At 27.6% G+C, this 20,240-nt stretch overlaps 2 protein-coding genes across 2 annotated transcripts; both read right to left on the bottom strand.

The window, feature by feature from the left end:
- Positions 1–1,289: 1,289 nt before the first annotated feature.
- Positions 1,290–3,048, bottom strand: LOC113557371. The gene is made up of 4 exons (XM_026962850.1): positions 2,862–3,048; positions 2,029–2,271; positions 1,503–1,721; positions 1,290–1,424 (listed from the first exon to the last, which is right to left on the bottom strand). Exons 1-3 carry the CDS (start codon positions 2,913–2,915, stop codon positions 1,530–1,532), a joined length of 489 nt encoding a protein of 162 aa, XP_026818651.1. The 5' UTR covers positions 2,916–3,048; the 3' UTR covers positions 1,290–1,424; positions 1,503–1,529.
- An 11,839-nt stretch (positions 3,049–14,887) lies between these two features.
- Positions 14,888–18,093, bottom strand: LOC113556757 (exostosin-2). Its single transcript, XM_026961885.1, has 10 exons — positions 17,233–18,093; positions 16,962–17,171; positions 16,722–16,899; positions 16,483–16,622; positions 16,192–16,417; positions 15,951–16,131; positions 15,712–15,878; positions 15,510–15,653; positions 15,316–15,444; positions 14,888–15,253 (listed from the first exon to the last, which is right to left on the bottom strand). The coding sequence occupies exons 1-10, from the start codon at positions 17,715–17,717 to the stop codon at positions 15,032–15,034; spliced, it is 2,082 nt and encodes a 693-aa protein (XP_026817686.1). The 5' UTR covers positions 17,718–18,093; the 3' UTR covers positions 14,888–15,031.
- Between the last annotated feature and the right edge of the window lie 2,147 nt (positions 18,094–20,240).

Below are 20,240 nucleotides of genomic sequence, written 5' to 3'. Positions count from 1 at the left end.
AAAACTATCAATACTAAATATAAGAGAAAATTTTGTGCTCTAAAGTATATAATTTAATACATAACTATATAATATAATATTACATATATTTTGTTATTGAATGATAGATGATAAATGGAAGTGAATACTATCAATATTTATACTATATTTTAATTACTTATATTACTTATAGAAACATCGAGTGAAGAAGTCAGTTTGAAAATAGCAAGTTGTTACTTCCTAGTTCCTATGTCCTGATAATTGCACATTAGTAGTGTACTATTAACTGAATAGTACTAAGTGAAAACACTTTATCGTCTACAACTATATTATAGAAACTTGATAAACTATAGATCTATAATGTAACAGGCACTGAATAATTAAAAACGACATAATAATACTAACATATCCATGTTCTCAACTCAGTAACTTTTCAGGCATATCTGGGTCTTATTATATTAATATCTATAGTTTATTGGTAGGTACTAAATTCTGTTGTATGCATACATGTAAACTATGAAATAAAAAATTGGTAAAGAAAAATAAATATTAGAGCATTACAATTCAATCATATTATAGTGTGTACTAAACAAATTAGATATACCAAAGATTTAAGTATACAATAGTTTTAATTTATTGAAGTCAAACAAACATTGAAAAGTATCAATACAAAACAAAAGTTTAATGAGTACTAAAAAAAAAAACTACAGTGGGTCTTAAATATATAAAATTTAAAATTATTTGCCAAACAAAAAAAAAAAAAATAATAATAAAAAAATTAGAAACAATAAAAATAAATCTAATTATATCACTACGCAGTCTCACTCGTGTATATAAAAATGCTAGATTATTGATAAATCTTCCCAATTGCTAAGCATTTAGGTATTGTTTTCCAATTGCAGTAATATAAATAGTTAAAAAAAAAAAAAAAAATTATAACAAAATGAGATCTAATACGGTAAATACAGCCTTTTAAATCAATACTTAAAAAAAAATGTGTTTAGAAATCTAACATCAACTTATTTGTTTGCTGTAATTTTATTCTGTCTTGTATTTAACTAAATTAAAAAAAAAAATGTACATAATGTATAGATATTAAATTAAATCAATGTAAGTAAAAATAAATATTATAAAATATAAAACACAAAACTATAAGTCTTGGAAAACAGGTAACTTTTAACTCTACCACTATTAAAAAGGACCCAATACTATAAGCGATGCTTATGAAAAACATTAAATATTGTATTAATACTATAATTACTATTATTTTTATAATTATTATAATTATTATTATTATTATTATTATTAAAATTATTAATATAATTATTATTATTAGTATTATTATTATAAAGATAGCACAGACAAGCATCAAGATAGGTACTTTTAGACTGATTTTCCATGAAGACTATCATATGTCACGAGGAGACGTTTAGCAGCACTGAGAACTGTAATGAAAATAAAAATATCATTAATACACAATACAATGTGAATAAATAATGTGTGTGCGTGATTAAAGAGCTTACTTGTAGTGATGCAAAAGATATTAATTGCTATTTATCCATATCAGATTCTTGACCAGCAGAGAAAGTGCCTTTGCCTAAGCATCTTTCGATGACCGAGATGCATTCTTTGGACATAATATAAGGACGTAAACGTGGAGAAGCAAAAATAAATTTGCGGCATTCATTGTTTGCAATGATAACAAGTACCTCACTATTGGGAGCACTTGACAATTCATAAGCCTATTTCAAAAATTATTAATAGTTTTAGTCAGAAAAAAGTGTACAACATTCTATATTATAGTTTAAATTAAATACAATTTTTCTTTTTAAATATCAATCTAATATCTACAAAGACATAGCGTTATTTAAAATCATTGAAGATATTATGTCTACCGAGTTAAATACATAAATCTAAAACGCATAATATTATAGTAAATATTAACATTCTTTAGATAGTTTATTTGTCAACATACCAAATCAATTTTTTACATGAAGTCAAATAAACCATAAAATAATTAATAAATATACAGATTATACAAGCACTTACATTATCTTCAACCAAATCAATATAGCGTTCAAATTCTGTAGAAACAAAATCATTTGCGACTGTGCAGTCTAGAGCAGGACGGTATAACGGTGGACGATTAAACATCATCGAGGTAAAACGACAAAGTTCAGTAGTCACAATAAATTGTTCAAGCTTGTGTGTGCCAAGTAGTGTTGTACCTTCTGCGTGTGAAAACATCATTAATACAACATCCATACAATGATCTGCAGAGAGGTTCCACACCTATACATCAAAATAATATATCAGAATAAAAAACAAAAACAAGCTTTAGTAAAATATTGTTAATTATTATAAATTAAATAATAATATATGACACAGGCGATTTTTCAAGTATTAAATTAATTTTGTTACTACGGTGTAACTACCCTGTCTATCATAATATGTGAACTATGTATGTCACCACATTGGCCATTTTGATTATGAAACATTTACAGCGATAGTTATTAACAATATAACGCAGAAATTAATAGTTAATTTGTTGATTAGACTAACAAATATATTTAATTTATTTTTACAAGCTGTAACTAAAATCTTTCGTTGATCATTCTTATGGCTGTTAGTTTGTTGAAAATTGTAATCAATAATTTATATTGAATATGATAATATATTAAAAGTGTTATGAAGGGGCAGATACCCAGGATGTCTAGAAATTTTGAAGCATAATAAACGAAATTCCATTGTGGCGCCTATCTAAGTGTTACAGAGCGAGAGGATACGTTATAACATGATAGGGGTAGTTAAAAGCGGAGGGTCAAGCTGGACACATACATACAAGCGATAAAGCCGATGAGATCATTTTTCTTTCGATTTACCTTTTTGAACAGTTCGTCCTTGTTTACAGTTTCCGATATGGTTTTCAGCTTCATTTCAACGGTCCAAACACAGCGAACATAAGCCAAAGAATCCGTACGCGGTGTGTGAGCGTGTGCGACGAATGATGATAAATATGTTTTTTATTCCGTTATTATTATTGGCACTTAACGAGTATAAACTTTTCGTCGCTATGGACCCCCGAAGAGCGGCGCTGCTGTTGCACGGTAACTGGCTCTGGCCCTCTGGGCGCTCTGGCTGGCTGCGGCGGCGACAGACAGCGGTGACTGGTGAGCGGCGACGGCGGTAGCGATACTCGTAAACAATTCGATTTTTGAAACTCTCGCTCACTCACCGGTAGCACAGCCAATGTAAGGGGTTGGTGGCGAGCGGGGTGGTCGTCGCCCTGCACCGATCGTCCACCCGTTAGCATGGTGGAGACTTATGGGTCGCGGCGGCCGGCGGTCGCAGTGCCACCGATTTGAACGGCCCGAAAATGTGCGGCCGCCTACTAGATTATTATTGTCGTTATTTTTACGGGCATCACGGGTGCCGGTCAACATTTTAACCGAAACAGCGAAATCGTTGCCTCCACCGCCGCGTTCAAAAGGAGAAGAATTGTGGAGATGGTGACCAACAGGATGGTGTTTAAAGGACTTGTTCACAGTGTGTAGTTGAGGCCGGTTAAATGCGAATTATTTGTGGCGGTGAAAGAGGGTGGGATTTGCTTGGAAAAATGTCACCGACAAGGCGACAACAATTTACAGGACCTGCGCATCCGTGAGATGTCTACTTGTGTACTTGAGATGTGTACCTGCCTATATAGCCCCGCACAAACCTGCTGTCGCTGTGCTCTTTAGACATAATAATATTAATATATATATATATATATTATGGACGTACATATATGCCACAGACTTTTATGTGTTCGCTGTAGGCAATCGCAATCTCATAGAGCACCCGATCGTTTTAATCGGATAAAAACACATTTAGTGTATTACTATACATTTACTCCTACGTGGCTACGTTTCTATATTTATTAGAAATTTTCTGATGACACTATAATGTGTATATGAATATTATATTAGGGATAAGGATAATTATGAAAAATTATGTTTTCAATTTTTGAGTATAAATCAAAAGGTAATCATAATAACTGTGTAGCCATGTAGGTAATATTAAAACATATAATAAGTACCTACTTTTATCGTCCAATTACTATTATATTATTATTGTTATTATTGTTGAGCAGAGGAGATACGTCACAATGGTTAAGTCAATCGTGTAATAACCATGATGGACGACTTAATTTTAATTTAAGCTGCATATAACAAATTTGTTGGTATACCTAATCAACGTTCCTTTTTATGCTTTTCTGTAATACGGTCGTTGGATGTTGGTAGTCAAAAACCGACGTAGAATATATTTATGGACGTATAACAACTATTTCGTTTAAAACCCATTTCTTAAAGGCGATTCTATTGGTCTATACATACGGCAGGGATTGAAATATTATAATTAGTAAATGCAAATCAGCTTGCTGCTGTAAAAGGCCCGTCAATTTCTCTCCGATTTTTGCATTAAATCCTTTTACCCCTGCGGTCCTATAAGGGCGCCGAAAATGTATTGATCAGAAGCCGATTATATTATAAAAAGACACGCCGTATGTATATGTGTACACAATATACCTTCAACGAAATAACGAATTTAATTTTGTTATTTAGTTTGATTATACCTGGCTACAACCTTCCAGTCGAGTTCGGCTTAAATCAATTATGTCGACGTGACAACGAATTTTCTGTATAAATTATAATTTATAATATTTATGCATATTTACTTACCTCTATATATAGCAATACAACACTACAACTATTAAAACTACATATTTATAAACTGTCAGGCAGCTTCTATCATCTTTACGGTAGAGTGCGTCCATATTATTTATGGGTATATGAGTACCTATTATAATTTTATTATATTTATCAGTTACGTATATACCGAAAAACAAACGCTGATAGGGAGCGAAGTTAAAAATCATAAATTATTACAAGTTAAAACTTATATAATAGGTATTTAAATAAGAAAAAAATCCCTTAACACCCACCCCTCGTTTAATAATATTGTTACGTCAACGTCGGAGATGGATTGGAGAGTGAGAAAAACAGACCTCAGCCCACCTGTACCCCACAACACACCTTGAACACTTCTCCATTTTTTCGGATAAACGTACCTGGTGCCTATATATACTATATCTGTTATATAATATAGTTATTCAATCATTTAATTGTAAGCATTAATGCATTATATAATATACTATTTATATTTTATAAGTACTATACATATGAATATATCAATATATGATACTATATGTCTATATGATAGTGTTTCAAAGTTTCGATGTTCACTTTAAATTGTACGTTTTTACTTATAATATTGACGCAACGTCTAGATAATATATTTTAAACCTAAACTCTAAACATATATGGATTAAATATTATTGTGGGACGTGAGTGTATAATATCTACGATATAGGTAGTTTTATTTTAATAAGCTGTAATCTTGCATCCGGGACATTGTTACTAAATTAATTATATGTATATTAAAAAAAAAAAAAGGAAGAGAGACATTATTTAGTATGATATATTTTCATTATTTTTATCTTGACTCTGGAATTGTGACGCATGCGTGATTATTACTAGTTATATGTATTATAAATTCAAAAATATATAAATACATATATATATGTATTTATTTTTATCCAAATAAGCAATTAAAAATAAAAAATATGCAAAAAAAAAAAAATGTTTTCGAAAAAAAAATTAAAAAATAAGTGTATAGGTATGTAATTATAAATTATACAACACTAAATTAGATTATGATTTTATTAATATTAATTAGGAATGCATTCAAATTAAGTATTTATTCATTGGAGTTATGACATTCTTCATCGTCAACAAAACAATTGACAATCATATACTTTTTTAGGTTGTCAAAAGTAAATCGACGTCAATTAGGATACAATATGTTTTTTACGTCAACGGAAGTTATAGGAGCAAATTTAAAAGCCTCTAATTCAGTAAGACTAAATTCAAAAGAAGTTTGCGTATCGCAAGCTTAGTTTAAGTTTATGATTGCGTGGTGTGGACTATGGAAAGTTGCATTTCACGATTATTATTATCACACATACGGACTGGAGAAGATAAAAACACATAATATAAAAGGGCGATACAGTACTAATTTTGTAAATAGCTAAATATTTAACAAAAATATGTAATATCAACCATAGCTTAAAATAATAAGATAGTCCTGTAACATATTTCTATAAGGAATCATTCGATTATTATCATTCGCGACAAATATGTAAATACTAAATACATACAAATCCGCACCCTAATTCTTACTATATATAAATATATAATAATATATAGGTACATCCGTTCACGAACCGCTTTTGTGCAATATATAGGTGACTCAAGGCCGTAACTGAGGGGAGGTTCTAGGGGTCCGGACCCCCCGAAATTTTTTTTCAGTTACGGCCTTGAGGTGACTACTACTAATTTACCATATAAGTATATCGAAACGCGATATTCGTGTCCACGGCAGAATATAGTGTATGATAAATATTATAGAACATAGATATATATTGTCATATTAGGTATGTTATATATTATTATGTGTGTACAGTGTACTATACAGTGTACTGCGCACCTAGTGTGTTTGTCGTTTTAGTGTGAGTTTATAATATTGTGATGTAGTTATATATTACATATATAGGTATAGGTATAATATACCACCTGAGTGTCAATAAGAGAACAAAAACGAATAATATTGATGTTTGACAGACTGCACGAACGCATACAAATTATTGTCATTTATCGCATTCGTTACATGATATAGTTAACTGCACACACACACGTATATATATATATATATGTATATGTATGAATTATATTACTCTTTTTATTGTATTGTTTTACTTCCTATTAATACGTCGACGTTATAATATATTATAATATACTAATATAGATACGATGTGTGTAATGCACAAATATAAATATATATATATGAAAATACGAATAAAGGATATAGAGCATTATAGTATATGTATAGAGGCAATGTGTGTTTAGCTTCCGCAAGTAACCAGGTGCAGACTAATAAATATATTTATATTTTGTATTCGATTCTTTAATTCTGCGCTAAATAGAATCGACTGTATACCATAATGGTATCAGCTATACCTGTTATATATAATATATGTATATACAATATACATAAATACCAAGTATGCAACAGTATGTTTTATGTATTTGTTTTCATCCGCCAATGCATGCATGGCTTAGCTCACGCACGGTGCACTATTTGTAACTAATGCAAATGATAATAATAATAATTGATAAACAATTCTACGATAAGTTCTGCTTTTTAGTAATAATTTATTGTTTGGTTGCTACTTTGCTATTATATAGCTAGGTTCAAAAACAGCAACGCGCATAACCGTTTAAAATTGTAACTCGGTGACCACGAGTGATTTAGTTAGTATAGGTATATATTAGTATACATTATGCTAAATATATTCCATAAATTTATTTAGGTAGGTAATATATGTTTGTTATACAATATAAATATATATATATACTATTTTATAGTATAATATAGACAACTTCCTTGTCTCGAGTGGCTTTGTGTAAACTACGCTGTTCCATCGATTGGCGTCAAGGACTGTAACTGTAATAATTAAAAATATGCACAGCCACATAGGGGTTGATATTTTCAATCCTTTTTTTATTATTATTATTTAACAATGCTGTTTTTGCAACGTATACATGTTAATAGGTAGGTATATGAATATATTATCGCGTATAAACTGTTTTTTTTTCAACAAAAACTTTGACATATCAGTATGTCACTCTTCCCCTTCCTGGCAATGTCAACAAAACGTAATTTAATAGGTACATACACTCTGTACTTATACTAACAAAATATCATTTTAAACTGTGGTTCAATGTTCAATGAATGAATTGTGAACATAAAAGTATGTATTTTAGACTCTGAGCGGAGTGAAAATTAAACCTAGTTTGTACTTATGAGTACAAATTTAAAAAAAATATTATTGTTTTAAATAATCGGGAAAAACAAACAAAAAAATAAAGAAAAACGAGATTTATTACGTCAAACCGTTTTTTTTTATAAATTGATTTTGTTTTTTGGTTTAATTAAAAACGAATAATTGTAGATACTTAAAATTTGTACAAGTAATAAATGCATTTTTTATAGTACATATATTTTTTTTAACAATTAAATAATATTATAAATACAGTCACAATATTTTTTTATAAACGTTTAATGTTAAAATCTTCACAACAATTATCAAAAACACGAAAATTTGCTAACTTTTTTATACTTAGAAATTCGTAAACATTTTTCTTTTTATACCTAAGATTTAAAAAATTGAATACAAGATTCCTTATAAGATGAGTTTTATTTATCTAAAATAAACATAAAAAAAAAAAGAAGAAAATTACAGGAAATATATTATTTTTTTACGATTGTTCAAGTTTTATAAGATTATATATTCACCCGTAATATAACTAATTCTATAGTTAAATAATTTTTGATATTTTGCTGTGATTCAAAAACAAATAAATGAATATATTTGAAATGTTGACTAAATGTTTGTATGAATATTTTCTATGCATGATAATATTTTCAAAATGTTTTGTTTTTTTTTCAGTTATTCTCTTGACTGTTTTACATAATTTTTTTAGTATTATTTCTATAAATGTTAATAAAAATATTTTTTCTTAATTAAAAACTTGAATAATCAATATACAAGTCAAGATCTCACGTAAGTTGTTATTTTAGCTATATAAAAATATTTAAAATGCATAGGGAAATTTATTTTTATAATAATTTAAAGTTCTAATTTAAACAAAAATACATATAAGTATATAAACAATGATTAATGATGTTAATTATTAATTATTAAGTTATAATTCAAAAACATTAATGGTGGAGAATTAATACTTTTACACGTACATTATGAGTTTTACTATGCGCAATGGAATTTTCAAAATATGTAGATTAATTTGTAGAATATAGATAATACTTCTTTATACTGCATGAACCTATTTACACTGTTTTTCGATAAATTTATAATAGTATAATATTGACTCAAACGTTAATAATAATAATACAATGTGATAACAATTAATATTATTATAAATTAAAATAATTAAATAATAATATGTTTAAATTAAATATTTTCGTCAACAATTAAATCAGCACCTACGACCTACCGTAATTCTAGTTTAGTATAAAATAAATTACTTTAATTGTTCAATAGAAATAATATGTACCTATCTACAAAAACATTATAATACTGGTATATTAAATATTTAGTGATATAGGCGTATAGGCTGACAGACCGTCTCCACTCAAAATCATTTTTTGTATAGATTTAACACATCCATTAATCTATTACAATTTACAGTGACCATCTCGACACCTACCTTACATATAGGTACTGACAAAAATTATAATACACATAAAATATATGAGTTCCGTTACTAACTTGGATTTTTCGAGCACAATAAAAATAAAGTATAGATACATAATACTTATTACATTATAATATCTTTACGTGTGTAAATCTGAAATATAAATATGATGCAGGAGAATTCTTTTAAATATTATAAACATTTTCTTTAATTTTACCGAAAAGTATTAACCTTTTGGCTTTTGACTTTTGTAAATACTGTTTTAACATAATTTGAACTTCTTCATTAAAAAAGTAATAAGTTTAGTCACAGTCTTAGAAAAATATTTTAATTTGTAACATGAAATTAAAATGATATGTTATTATAATGATGACAATTGAAAAATTTGTTTGGTAAATCGTAATGACCAAATTATTTATTTAAAAAATACTTTTTATGAAAATTAGTGTTTACTTTTATAAGAATAACCTTGTATAATAGTTGTATATGCAGATAATATACATATAATAGAGAAAAACGTTAAAAGCGCTGCGACGCAATTGGGGTAACTACCCAATATAATTAAGTACCCACGGGTCATTGCTCCGGCAGCAACTTAATGAATAATGCATTTTCATATTGTTATAAATTAAAATTATACACAAAAGACAAAACTTCCAAAGTTGATAGGTACTTGATTCGTGCAATATGTATTTTTGCTTTAAAAATAAACACCAATGTTCTGCCTGTTATGTAAATATACATGTATTTAATAATACAATATATGAGTTTGATTTAAATAATCTGTTCCTGGACGAATAACAATTTAACAGTGACGCTATATTTTACATAATACATATTAATATATACACTACTGCAGCTAACAACGGGGTACTAGGGCGAACCATACTGCAATCGGGGCTGTTGTTCCTTGTATAGATTCTTTATATGTAGGTACTTGTTTTTACAGGGGCACGATAATATCAAGAACTGTTTTATCTAAATGTACGACGTAGGTATCAGGTATGTATAGTAATAATATTTAATACACGAAAAGAGTTAGTTCTATACTTTGTGGTGTCTCCTAACAGTCCTAACACACTTATAGTTAGATAATAATATATAATATAATATACCTACAATATAATATCGCATATGCCGCAGGGGTGGCCAATTTTAATAGACTTGCGATCGACCTCCGAGATTTTCTAGGTAGGTTGTCGCTATCGACCAAAAAAAAAAAAAAAGGCTGTAAAAAACAAAAAATATATTATAATATGTACATTCGTGTTACACGTCTTTTATTCGATATCTGTGTAGTATAATCTCGTTTTTCATACTGATTTATTGCCTTTTTTTCTAAATATAATTTTTTTTTCTGAAAAATTCAAAAATTCAAGAAAATGCGAAAGGGTGTCGGGATCGACTGGTTGGACAGCCTTGTCATAGGGCATAGGCTGTACATTGAACTATATATAACATATATGATATCGTTTGAGGCTGTATAGAATTACTATAGATATTGTACACTGTATACATATAGATATTTCGATTACTGATTATATAGTCTTAATCCTTAGACCTTAGTGTTCATTCATAAAAATAATAAATATACACGTATCGGCCGTACCGCATCCGGAAAAAGTGGCAGATGAATGTCGCTCATGAGTTTATGATAATATTAGAATACCAATAATACCATAATATATACCAGCTAACAACATTATTTTCTGAATATAGTAGGAAACAGAACCTATTTTTATTCATACGATAGAAGTTTTATGGTTGATCGGTATGTTATTCGTGTAACTGAGATCGACAGATGACAGATCGTATCATGATAATAGTATGTTATAATAATAAAATGAATAGTCATTAATGAATGTCTTAATAAATCAAATGTTGCAGGTATAATGGTAAGAATCCATAGTTTAAATGAATAAAAGTTCAATTCGTTTCAAATTGATCGAATTTTGTCTGCTTCTCGGAGTAGTTCAGTAACCTTTATATACTCTAGTACTCTACCCAGCGAAAGACTACACAGATTCTGTACATATTATATGGATGTCAATATGTCATGACCCATGTCCTATAGCAGGGATGGGCAACTGGTAGCCGGTGTACCATTTTTATTTGGTTCGGTGGCCCATGCTACATTTCAAATAACATACTTTATAAAAATATAAAATGATAGGATATTTTGATATTTTATTTTATTATATTTATAAAACTGACATCGTTGATATTAATTCTTATCTATTGACCTATTTATTGAACTATAAATGTAAATTATAAATTTTATTGACCTTTTTTCTGTTTTGTTTTTTGGCCCGCTAGATTTTTACTTTCAAAAAATTAACCCTCTATAGTAGCATTGAGTTGCCCATCCCTGTCCTATAGGGATATGGTACCCTGCTATTGAGATCGGTTAGTTGAGCGAATATAAGTTCCTACACGATGGAATAAGGCACTTATTAATTATGTAAGTTCATACATGGCTACATTACATGTATTATAATTATTCAATAATTGTAAAAATACTATAATTTATCAATCTGACGATATTGCTATATATTTTAATATGGTAAAAAAAAAAATAAAAATAAAATTATATTTTATGTGGTTTATTTTGGAAACTTATAAATGTTTAACATAATCGCATTGGTTATTTTTAGTTGTTGAATACTTAACAATTTTTTCATTTATAAAATTGTCTTTTACGGCATATTTTTAACTGATTTTTGTTGTTATGTGACAATAGGTATCTGGCAGTTCTTATTTTTATGGGTCTTTACTTGAAATAGTTTGAGAATTACAATAAATAGTATTGAAATATTATACTAAAATAATAAAATTTATTAAAATTAAGTGCATTATGATATTTTTATTTTTTTATGAAAGTATCATAAGTTTGATAACACATTAACACATATTATATAAAATAAAGTTTATTATTCTTTTTGCATACGTACCTTTCTTTCGTCGTGTGAGAACTAACATACGTACTTTATTTATACCGTATAGAAACTTACACGTCACAAATGTAGGAATGAACGTATGTAATTTTTTACCTGCTTCTCTCGTGTAGGAACTTACGATTTAACAGTTAGGTTTGGTGTGTAAAAAAGTAGGATTTTCGTCAGACCACGGTTACCTATATCAACTTATCCACTATTCCGTCTTGTATAATAACGTATTGGACATTGGTACCTATATATTTTTTATTTTTCGGTGCATATATTACGAGTGTTTTTGAAGGTTCACCAGTTCACCACAGGGACAAAGAAGGTCAATCCATCCCAATATATATGTAAAAAAATGTTAAAGCAAGACCCAATTTTATTAATAAAGCAAAATCTATTTTTCTTTACTATGCTTAAAAATGTGCCAGAAATCATCAACAGATACTGTGATAGAAAATAAATATATAATCTTTAAAATAAAATATTATTAAATTAAGTAATGCCGTGTTTACATATTAACTATAAAAAAAATGAATTATTATTTATTTAATAGTTCAAAGCCGTATCTAGGGGGGGTTCAACCCCCCCCTGAAATTAATTTCCAGTTACGGCCTTGTAATAGCTAATTGAATGTAGACGAGTTCTAATATCTAACAACCCAAAATAACGTAAGCATGATTTGTAAAAATTGGGAAGGTATTATACATTATAGAATAAAACAATTATACCTACTAAACTTGTATTTTCTCGGTACCTAATTGATGTCCGACGATGTCAATACTTACCCTTATTATAAGGGCCTTATATACATAAGCAGGATAAGCTATACTTTCAACGTTTCAATATACTGTTATGAATTTAGTTATAGTAATTTAATAAATAGATTACTTGAGAAAGAATTTTTTGATTCAAATAAGAAATAATAACTAAATAACCTTATAAATTTCAAAAACAATAAGATATGCATAAACACTAAACAGTACCTAAACACTGATGCCTACAGGAAATGAATAACAATTTTCAATAAACTAAAATAATTTATAGTTTATACTCGAGTCAATATTAATAGGCAGCAAAAAATACGATTATTCAGCATTTTCATATACCTAGGTATATAACTTGGTTTCTATAAAATTATCATTATATTTTCTATAACGTTTTATTAATTTTATCTTATATTTGAAATAATAAAATTTATGTTATAATAGTATTATGGAACTCAAGGCCGGAAGTACTTATGAAATATGCATTATGTATAGGTAGGTACTATAGGCTATTCTATTTTAAACACGATATAATATACCACCACTGATTAAAAGCTTAATTCTTATCATAACTTAAATTATGTCCTTATAACATAATATACCCATGTAATCTGTACTTAGATACTTTTATATAATTATAATCATTCGAATGTTGAGAAGTCACAATATATATTTATATGTTTTGCACTAGTTGGGTTGCAACCAGAGTACTTAGGTACCTGGGTTAAATACAATTGCATAGGTATGTTATACGTTATACTATGTATACAGTTACCTTTACCTCATGCAATATTTTGTTAAAGCAACTACCTACTTACTTTTATTTAATATTTTATAATGATGTTCAATAATTCAGATAAAATGTAAAATATGTTTGTTGAATAACATCTACTTAATTAAGTTGTAAAGTATAATTATAATTGTTATGAAAGACAAGTGACAACAGTACTACTATTAATTACTATTATGATTGGTTTGATCAATGATCAATTCATTATTCAATTTTTAGTTTAGTACTTGATTGAAAATTAATAATTACTATAATAATTTATAGCTGTTGGACAATATTGATTAATAAAAATACAGATATTCAACTATTATAAATAATTAAATAACACTAAAAAAACAATTGTTCTGTATTAAATTTTTAACTTACATTTTTTGCTAAAATATATTATAATATATTTCTCATGGCCAATATTTAGTCTTGTTTACAAATTATTCAACAATATAATCTTAAACATAAATAAAAACATTTTTAAAACAATAATAGCCTTATTATAAAAAAATTTAAACCTGTACAAATACTCATTTTAAGTTTGTGATATTTTACATGGAATGACATTTACAATTTTAAAATTATTGTAGTATATTATTTATTACATAAGTTGTTTTTGTTTCATTCATATATAATTACATATTTATGCTTATTAAATATAACACAGTTTTTCAAAAACAAATTAAAAACAATTAATTATCTAAATAATCTAAATAACATATTGTATAAAATAGGAAAACAATCTAGTGATGGCTGAATAATTGAGACATGACTTACAATGGTATTATGTAAAAAAAATATACACACCTAAAAACATTCAAATAAATAACAAGTGGATTATTTTAATGACACAACCAACAAGAAAAGTAAGGCTATGTATTCTTTTTAAATAAAAAAAATGTTATAATATGAATAAAATAAATCTTAATGGTAACATAAGTCTATAAATGCTAAACTCATTAAAATTAAAATACAATAATGCATAAAATTAATTAATTTACAAATTTTAAATAATATCTAATGTTGATCGATTAAATATATTAATAAAATATATAATAATAAACATTTAATATATTATAGATTGACTTTAAAATGATGATGGAAAAAAGAAAGAAAGAATAAAAAACTTAAAATAATAAATGTCACATGATTTGATCAAAAGTCTCAAAAGTCAATATAGCACAATAATGATCACAATTCTCCAACATTGTTGTATCTCTTCAATTTTTTTGGAAATATATCTCTGTACAGAACTGGATCAACTCTATACTCCACAGTCTTTAACGGCATTCTACCATAAATAGCGGCAAACATGTTCACACATGATGTTCTTGTAGCCATGTGTCCTTGGTCGGCTGATAACATTTCAGTGTTTTTACATTGCGGACACTTAAATTTCTTTTTAGGAGTTACCTATAAGAAAGTTTGAATAATTGAAATTAAAAGTAAAAATAATTTATGTATAATAATATTACTTTAATTGGAGCTTTGTTTGTAGTGTTAGACACTAAAAAGTTCATTGCAATATCTTCACAGTTCATATTATCATCAACCCATTGTTTGATATTTTTAGGCATGATATATGTGTAAGCTTGATTCCAATACTATAAATGTATTTATAAAATTTTAAATAATGACTTTTTTTTTTATCAATAACAACTGTTTTTACTTTATGGTAAAATGCTGCTCCAGTCAATACCATGGATATTTCATTTTTCCATTCTGATTCGTATTTCCAAGTATTAGTTTTATTATTCCATACATGAGTTCTAGATGGAAAACCTACTATGTGATCAGGAAATTCTTTCCAAACCTAAAGACAGCAAATATTAAAAGATCTTACCTGAAATTCTAAATAGTTATTTAGGTACCTGAAATCCAAATTCAATTTCATCTAAAGTCAACATAAGTATATCATCATCAAGAGATAAAATTGCTTCTGTTTCAATTTCTTTATACGGGAAAAATCTATTTGATAGTTTGTTTGCTGTTGTTTGTACAACCTTGAGAGATACATCAATTTTTGGCCACTCTGAAACTTTATTAAGTAAACACTTTATAGATCAGTAGATCATTATTTTTTAAATATATTGAAACTTCAAATACTTACAATGTGGTGGAGATTTTAATTGATTATTCCAAACAACAATAATTTTTTGGAGACTTGGTGCTTTACTGATCATATTTATTAGTGTAAACAAACTATCTATTCTATCATAAGATAATATTATTGCCGTGAATCCTGAAGAATCTGACATATATGGAAGGAATAATGGATTTCTAGCAGATACCTAAATAAATTAAATATGAAAAAACTGCTGATAGCTATTAAATTATTAAAGTCAACATACAGGATTTGGTCTTAAATTCCAATTTTCATAAAATTCTGAACTATGTGGATGTAGTCTTTGGCTTAATATCTTAAGAGCAGTCATGGTAATTATTTTTAACGATGATAAATATGTCTGATATAGCCAACGGCCTTGAGCTGACATATCTTTCCGTCGGTCCAAAGGAATACCAGAAACTACGTCTAGTAAAGTATTTAATTCAGTTTCACTCCACATAATTATGGCTCTATCAAAGAAAAATAAAAACATTTAGTTTTATTAAAATAATAATTTATAACAGTAAATACAAACCTTTTCCAGTCTATAACTTCAAAAAATGGTAATACAACATGATTAATAGCTACTATTGGTATACATCCTGCAGCCAGTGCATCAATTAAAACTGTATCCATTAACCGTGGACCAGGTAATATCAAACAAAACACACTGTCCTGAAATAAAAAACAAAAATTGAAAACAAAAATCAGCAACTAAAGTTGATATATTTTTCTTTTTATACAATATAAACATTTTGTTTAACTAATACTAACAGTAAAAATGTCTGCATAGTTATAAGTAATATTTTTATGGCAAACTATTGTTTTGTTTTGTCCACTAAGTGAGCAAGGTTCTATAACTCTAATCATTGATTTTTGTTTCTCAATTGATTTCAAAGAAGTAATGAAATCGTCATGAAGATTTGTTTGAACTGTGGTGATAAATGTTGTTCTGAAAAATATTAAAAATCTAAATAGTTTATTGTATTTATTACAATTAATTTAATTATTTACCTGTATTTAAAGGTATAGTTATTACTTAAAGAAATTGCTAAGCTACTATAAATTGCTATTGAAATATCAAAAGATGATCTATATGTCCAAGAATCAAAACCCACACCAGCAACCATGGCTTTACCAATGGACAATTCAACAACAGTTTTATAGTCTGGTGCTGTTCCTGGTACCATATTAAATATTAAATGGTTCTGACCATCATTCCAACTAAATAATATAAACAAATTAGTTGAATAGTTATTCTATTATAATTATAAATCTAACTCACTGTGGTAATAATGCAAGGGCCTGTGATGTTTCTTTCACGCGAAACCGGTTTTGATTTAATGTATCGATCGATGACACAAAAACACATGCTTCTTCTGGATTCTTTGTATAGTACTGACTTTCTACTATTGCACTCAGTATGTTATGATATTCTTTGGACATTTTCCCCCCAATAGGTATTAAATCTTGGTCAACGTGTCTGGCCATAGGATAAACGTAAACTTTAAAATCCCCATTAAACTTATGGCCACACCTGTATATATTGAAACAATCGTAGAATGTACAACGAGAGTTTGTTGGAACAGTCGGACTATCTTCGGGGATAACATACTGATAGACTTCTTGAATTTTAGGTTTTTGGAGGAGCTTAACTGCATGTGGTAGAACAACTACATACACAAAGGACAGAAGAAATGAAATGAATATAGAAATGTAGATCAACTTTCGGTGTCTCAATAGACGGCAACATGCTAAACGAATGAACATGATTATGTCAGTGGCGGTCGTGAGGCAGACGCCTCATGTAGTAATACGAGCGTTGGCTCGTTGATGGTATTTTCATCATTGCAAGTCGCTCAGCCATTAGATGGTCAATTTATTTAATGACATATTTGAATTAGATGTATATAAAAAAAAAAAAATATAAAAATAAACACTTTTTAAAGTAAACACACGTTAGAATATTGCTTTATTTTCCGCGCTAATCGACCTGTTAACTACAAACGCATTAGATTCAAATTGTGGTATCATTTTATGTAAATAAATATAATTCACATCTAACAATTAAAAACATTAATTTTTAATTTAAGTAAATAGTAATATTAATATATAATTTAAAAAAATTAACAATAGCCATTTTTTACTACATTTCAAATGCGTCCTTAAGAGAATAATATCTTATTATTATCTTTATCAGTTATCATACTCACGGCAAATAAATAATTCCAACTTGATGCACTGCGGATGCCTCAGTGCATGCAAACCGTAGATATTTTAAAACATTTCAAGTCGTAAAACTACTTTTTTTTATTTTGATTTAAACATTTAAATATTTCATTCCAAAGTACGAATGGCAAAAGTCAAATTTCATAGCTATAATAAGATTGATTATTATTAATCTGAATATAATAATCATAAGATATCAATACATTGGTTTGGACGGTTTGGTTCAAGTAATGTGCGGTATATGTACTACCACTATAACCTACTGTATAGCATAAAAATAGAATAAAACTATAAAAGTAGGTACTTTAGTAATAAAAGAAAAAGAAATATGTTATATTTTAAAATTTTATAACTGTTTCAGACTTGAAGCATGATTTTAAATTTAAAAATGTTAATTCCGAAAAATTATTGAAAAATATACAATAATAAAGTTTTGATTTTTCATATTATATACTCATAGGTGATACTGATAGCCGCCGATAGGTACATATTATAAGTAAACGGGTAAGTAATAAGCATCATATTAGTTTTATCCTTTTATCATCAAATGCCCATTTGAAATTATAAGCGTACACTTACATTGGCTACACTCTAAGGTAGAGGTCACCAACCTTTTTTATAGCTGGTTCGTGAATCAAATTTTTTTTAAATATTATAGTTACTAGGGCATAGTGAGCATAGGTATCTAAGATAGAAGTATATGATCATGGCTAGTTCCATATCCATAATATTATAGTCATATTATAGAGACATAGAGTAGATACAATAAGGGGAATTAAAAAGCTTAAGTCGCCTTTACTACGAATAAATACAATACAATAATATAAATGTATTTATTGATAGAAATATATTTTTTTTAATAATTAATTATAATATTCAAATAATTGAAGTAGGTATTAAAAACTTTGTATAATTTGTAGTATACATTTTAAAAATTAATTAATTTATTTATTTATTTTTTTTTTTTAATTCTAGATCCACAACGCCTATAGTAGCAAGTAGGCTGTAGGCACTTTATGAATTTACGTCACAGCGAACTACAAATAGTTATTATTTATTTCATATTTTTACATTTATACCCATAGGTATACTTACCTAACGAGCATTCAAGCAGCTTATATAGTTATATACTTACAACAATGATATATAAACAGCGAATTGCAACAGCTATTTACGAAGTAAGTACCTATACAAAATAATAACTTCTATATTGTAATATAGTAAACCCGAGTAGTAGGTACGTCTTAATAATAAGCCAATTAGGTACATACAATTTGGACAATATTTTTGAATTTGTAAGTCAATTATATGTGACATTTGGTCAACACAATATTCAAAATGAAATGGATCAATATACTTATGTACAAGACAACTTCCTACTAGTTATTACATACAACTATATAAGACACAAATATAGATTTACTAACAAATAAGTATATTGTGTGTCTAATGTCTATATATGTGCCGCTGTGACGCTATCCATTGGGCACTAATATACGATATGTATATATACTCTTAATTCTTATAGTTAAATACATTATAAGAATATAAGACTATAAGAGTATTAGTTATATAATAATTCGTTAGATTATTTATAACATTCGCGTGGAGCTGGTTTAGACTTATGGTAATAGTATCTAAATTCTAAGCAAATAGTATTTGTAGCACACAAAAAATTAATTATACCCACCGGTTCCTTTATAATAGTTATAACTTATAACTTATAACTTATAACTCACAAACTCACATAATACTAAAATAATCACTAAATTTGATGCTACACCTAAAATTTTAGTTTTTATAATGAATATATTCATGTCCCTAAACATACATAATATATTCTTATATATCGATACTGTTAAAAGATAGATGCTTAAAATTTGTTTTCCAAATTCCTACCCTGAAAATTTTCTAAGTTGGACATTTCGTAAAAACCATAAGACATTTTAAATTCTCAATATAATAATAAAGAACGCAATAATAATCTCTTGCCATATATTTCTCAATTATATTGTGCAAGACTAATAATTCTTTAACGAATTTCTACAAACATACTCTTGGACA

The sequence above is a fragment of the Rhopalosiphum maidis genome, chromosome 4 (assembly GCF_003676215.2).
Source record: "Rhopalosiphum maidis isolate BTI-1 chromosome 4, ASM367621v3, whole genome shotgun sequence".
Lineage (NCBI taxonomy): Eukaryota > Metazoa > Arthropoda > Insecta > Hemiptera > Aphididae > Rhopalosiphum > Rhopalosiphum maidis.
The sequence above is the reverse complement of the archived record's forward strand: the minus strand, read 5'-3'. Positions and strand labels throughout refer to the sequence as shown.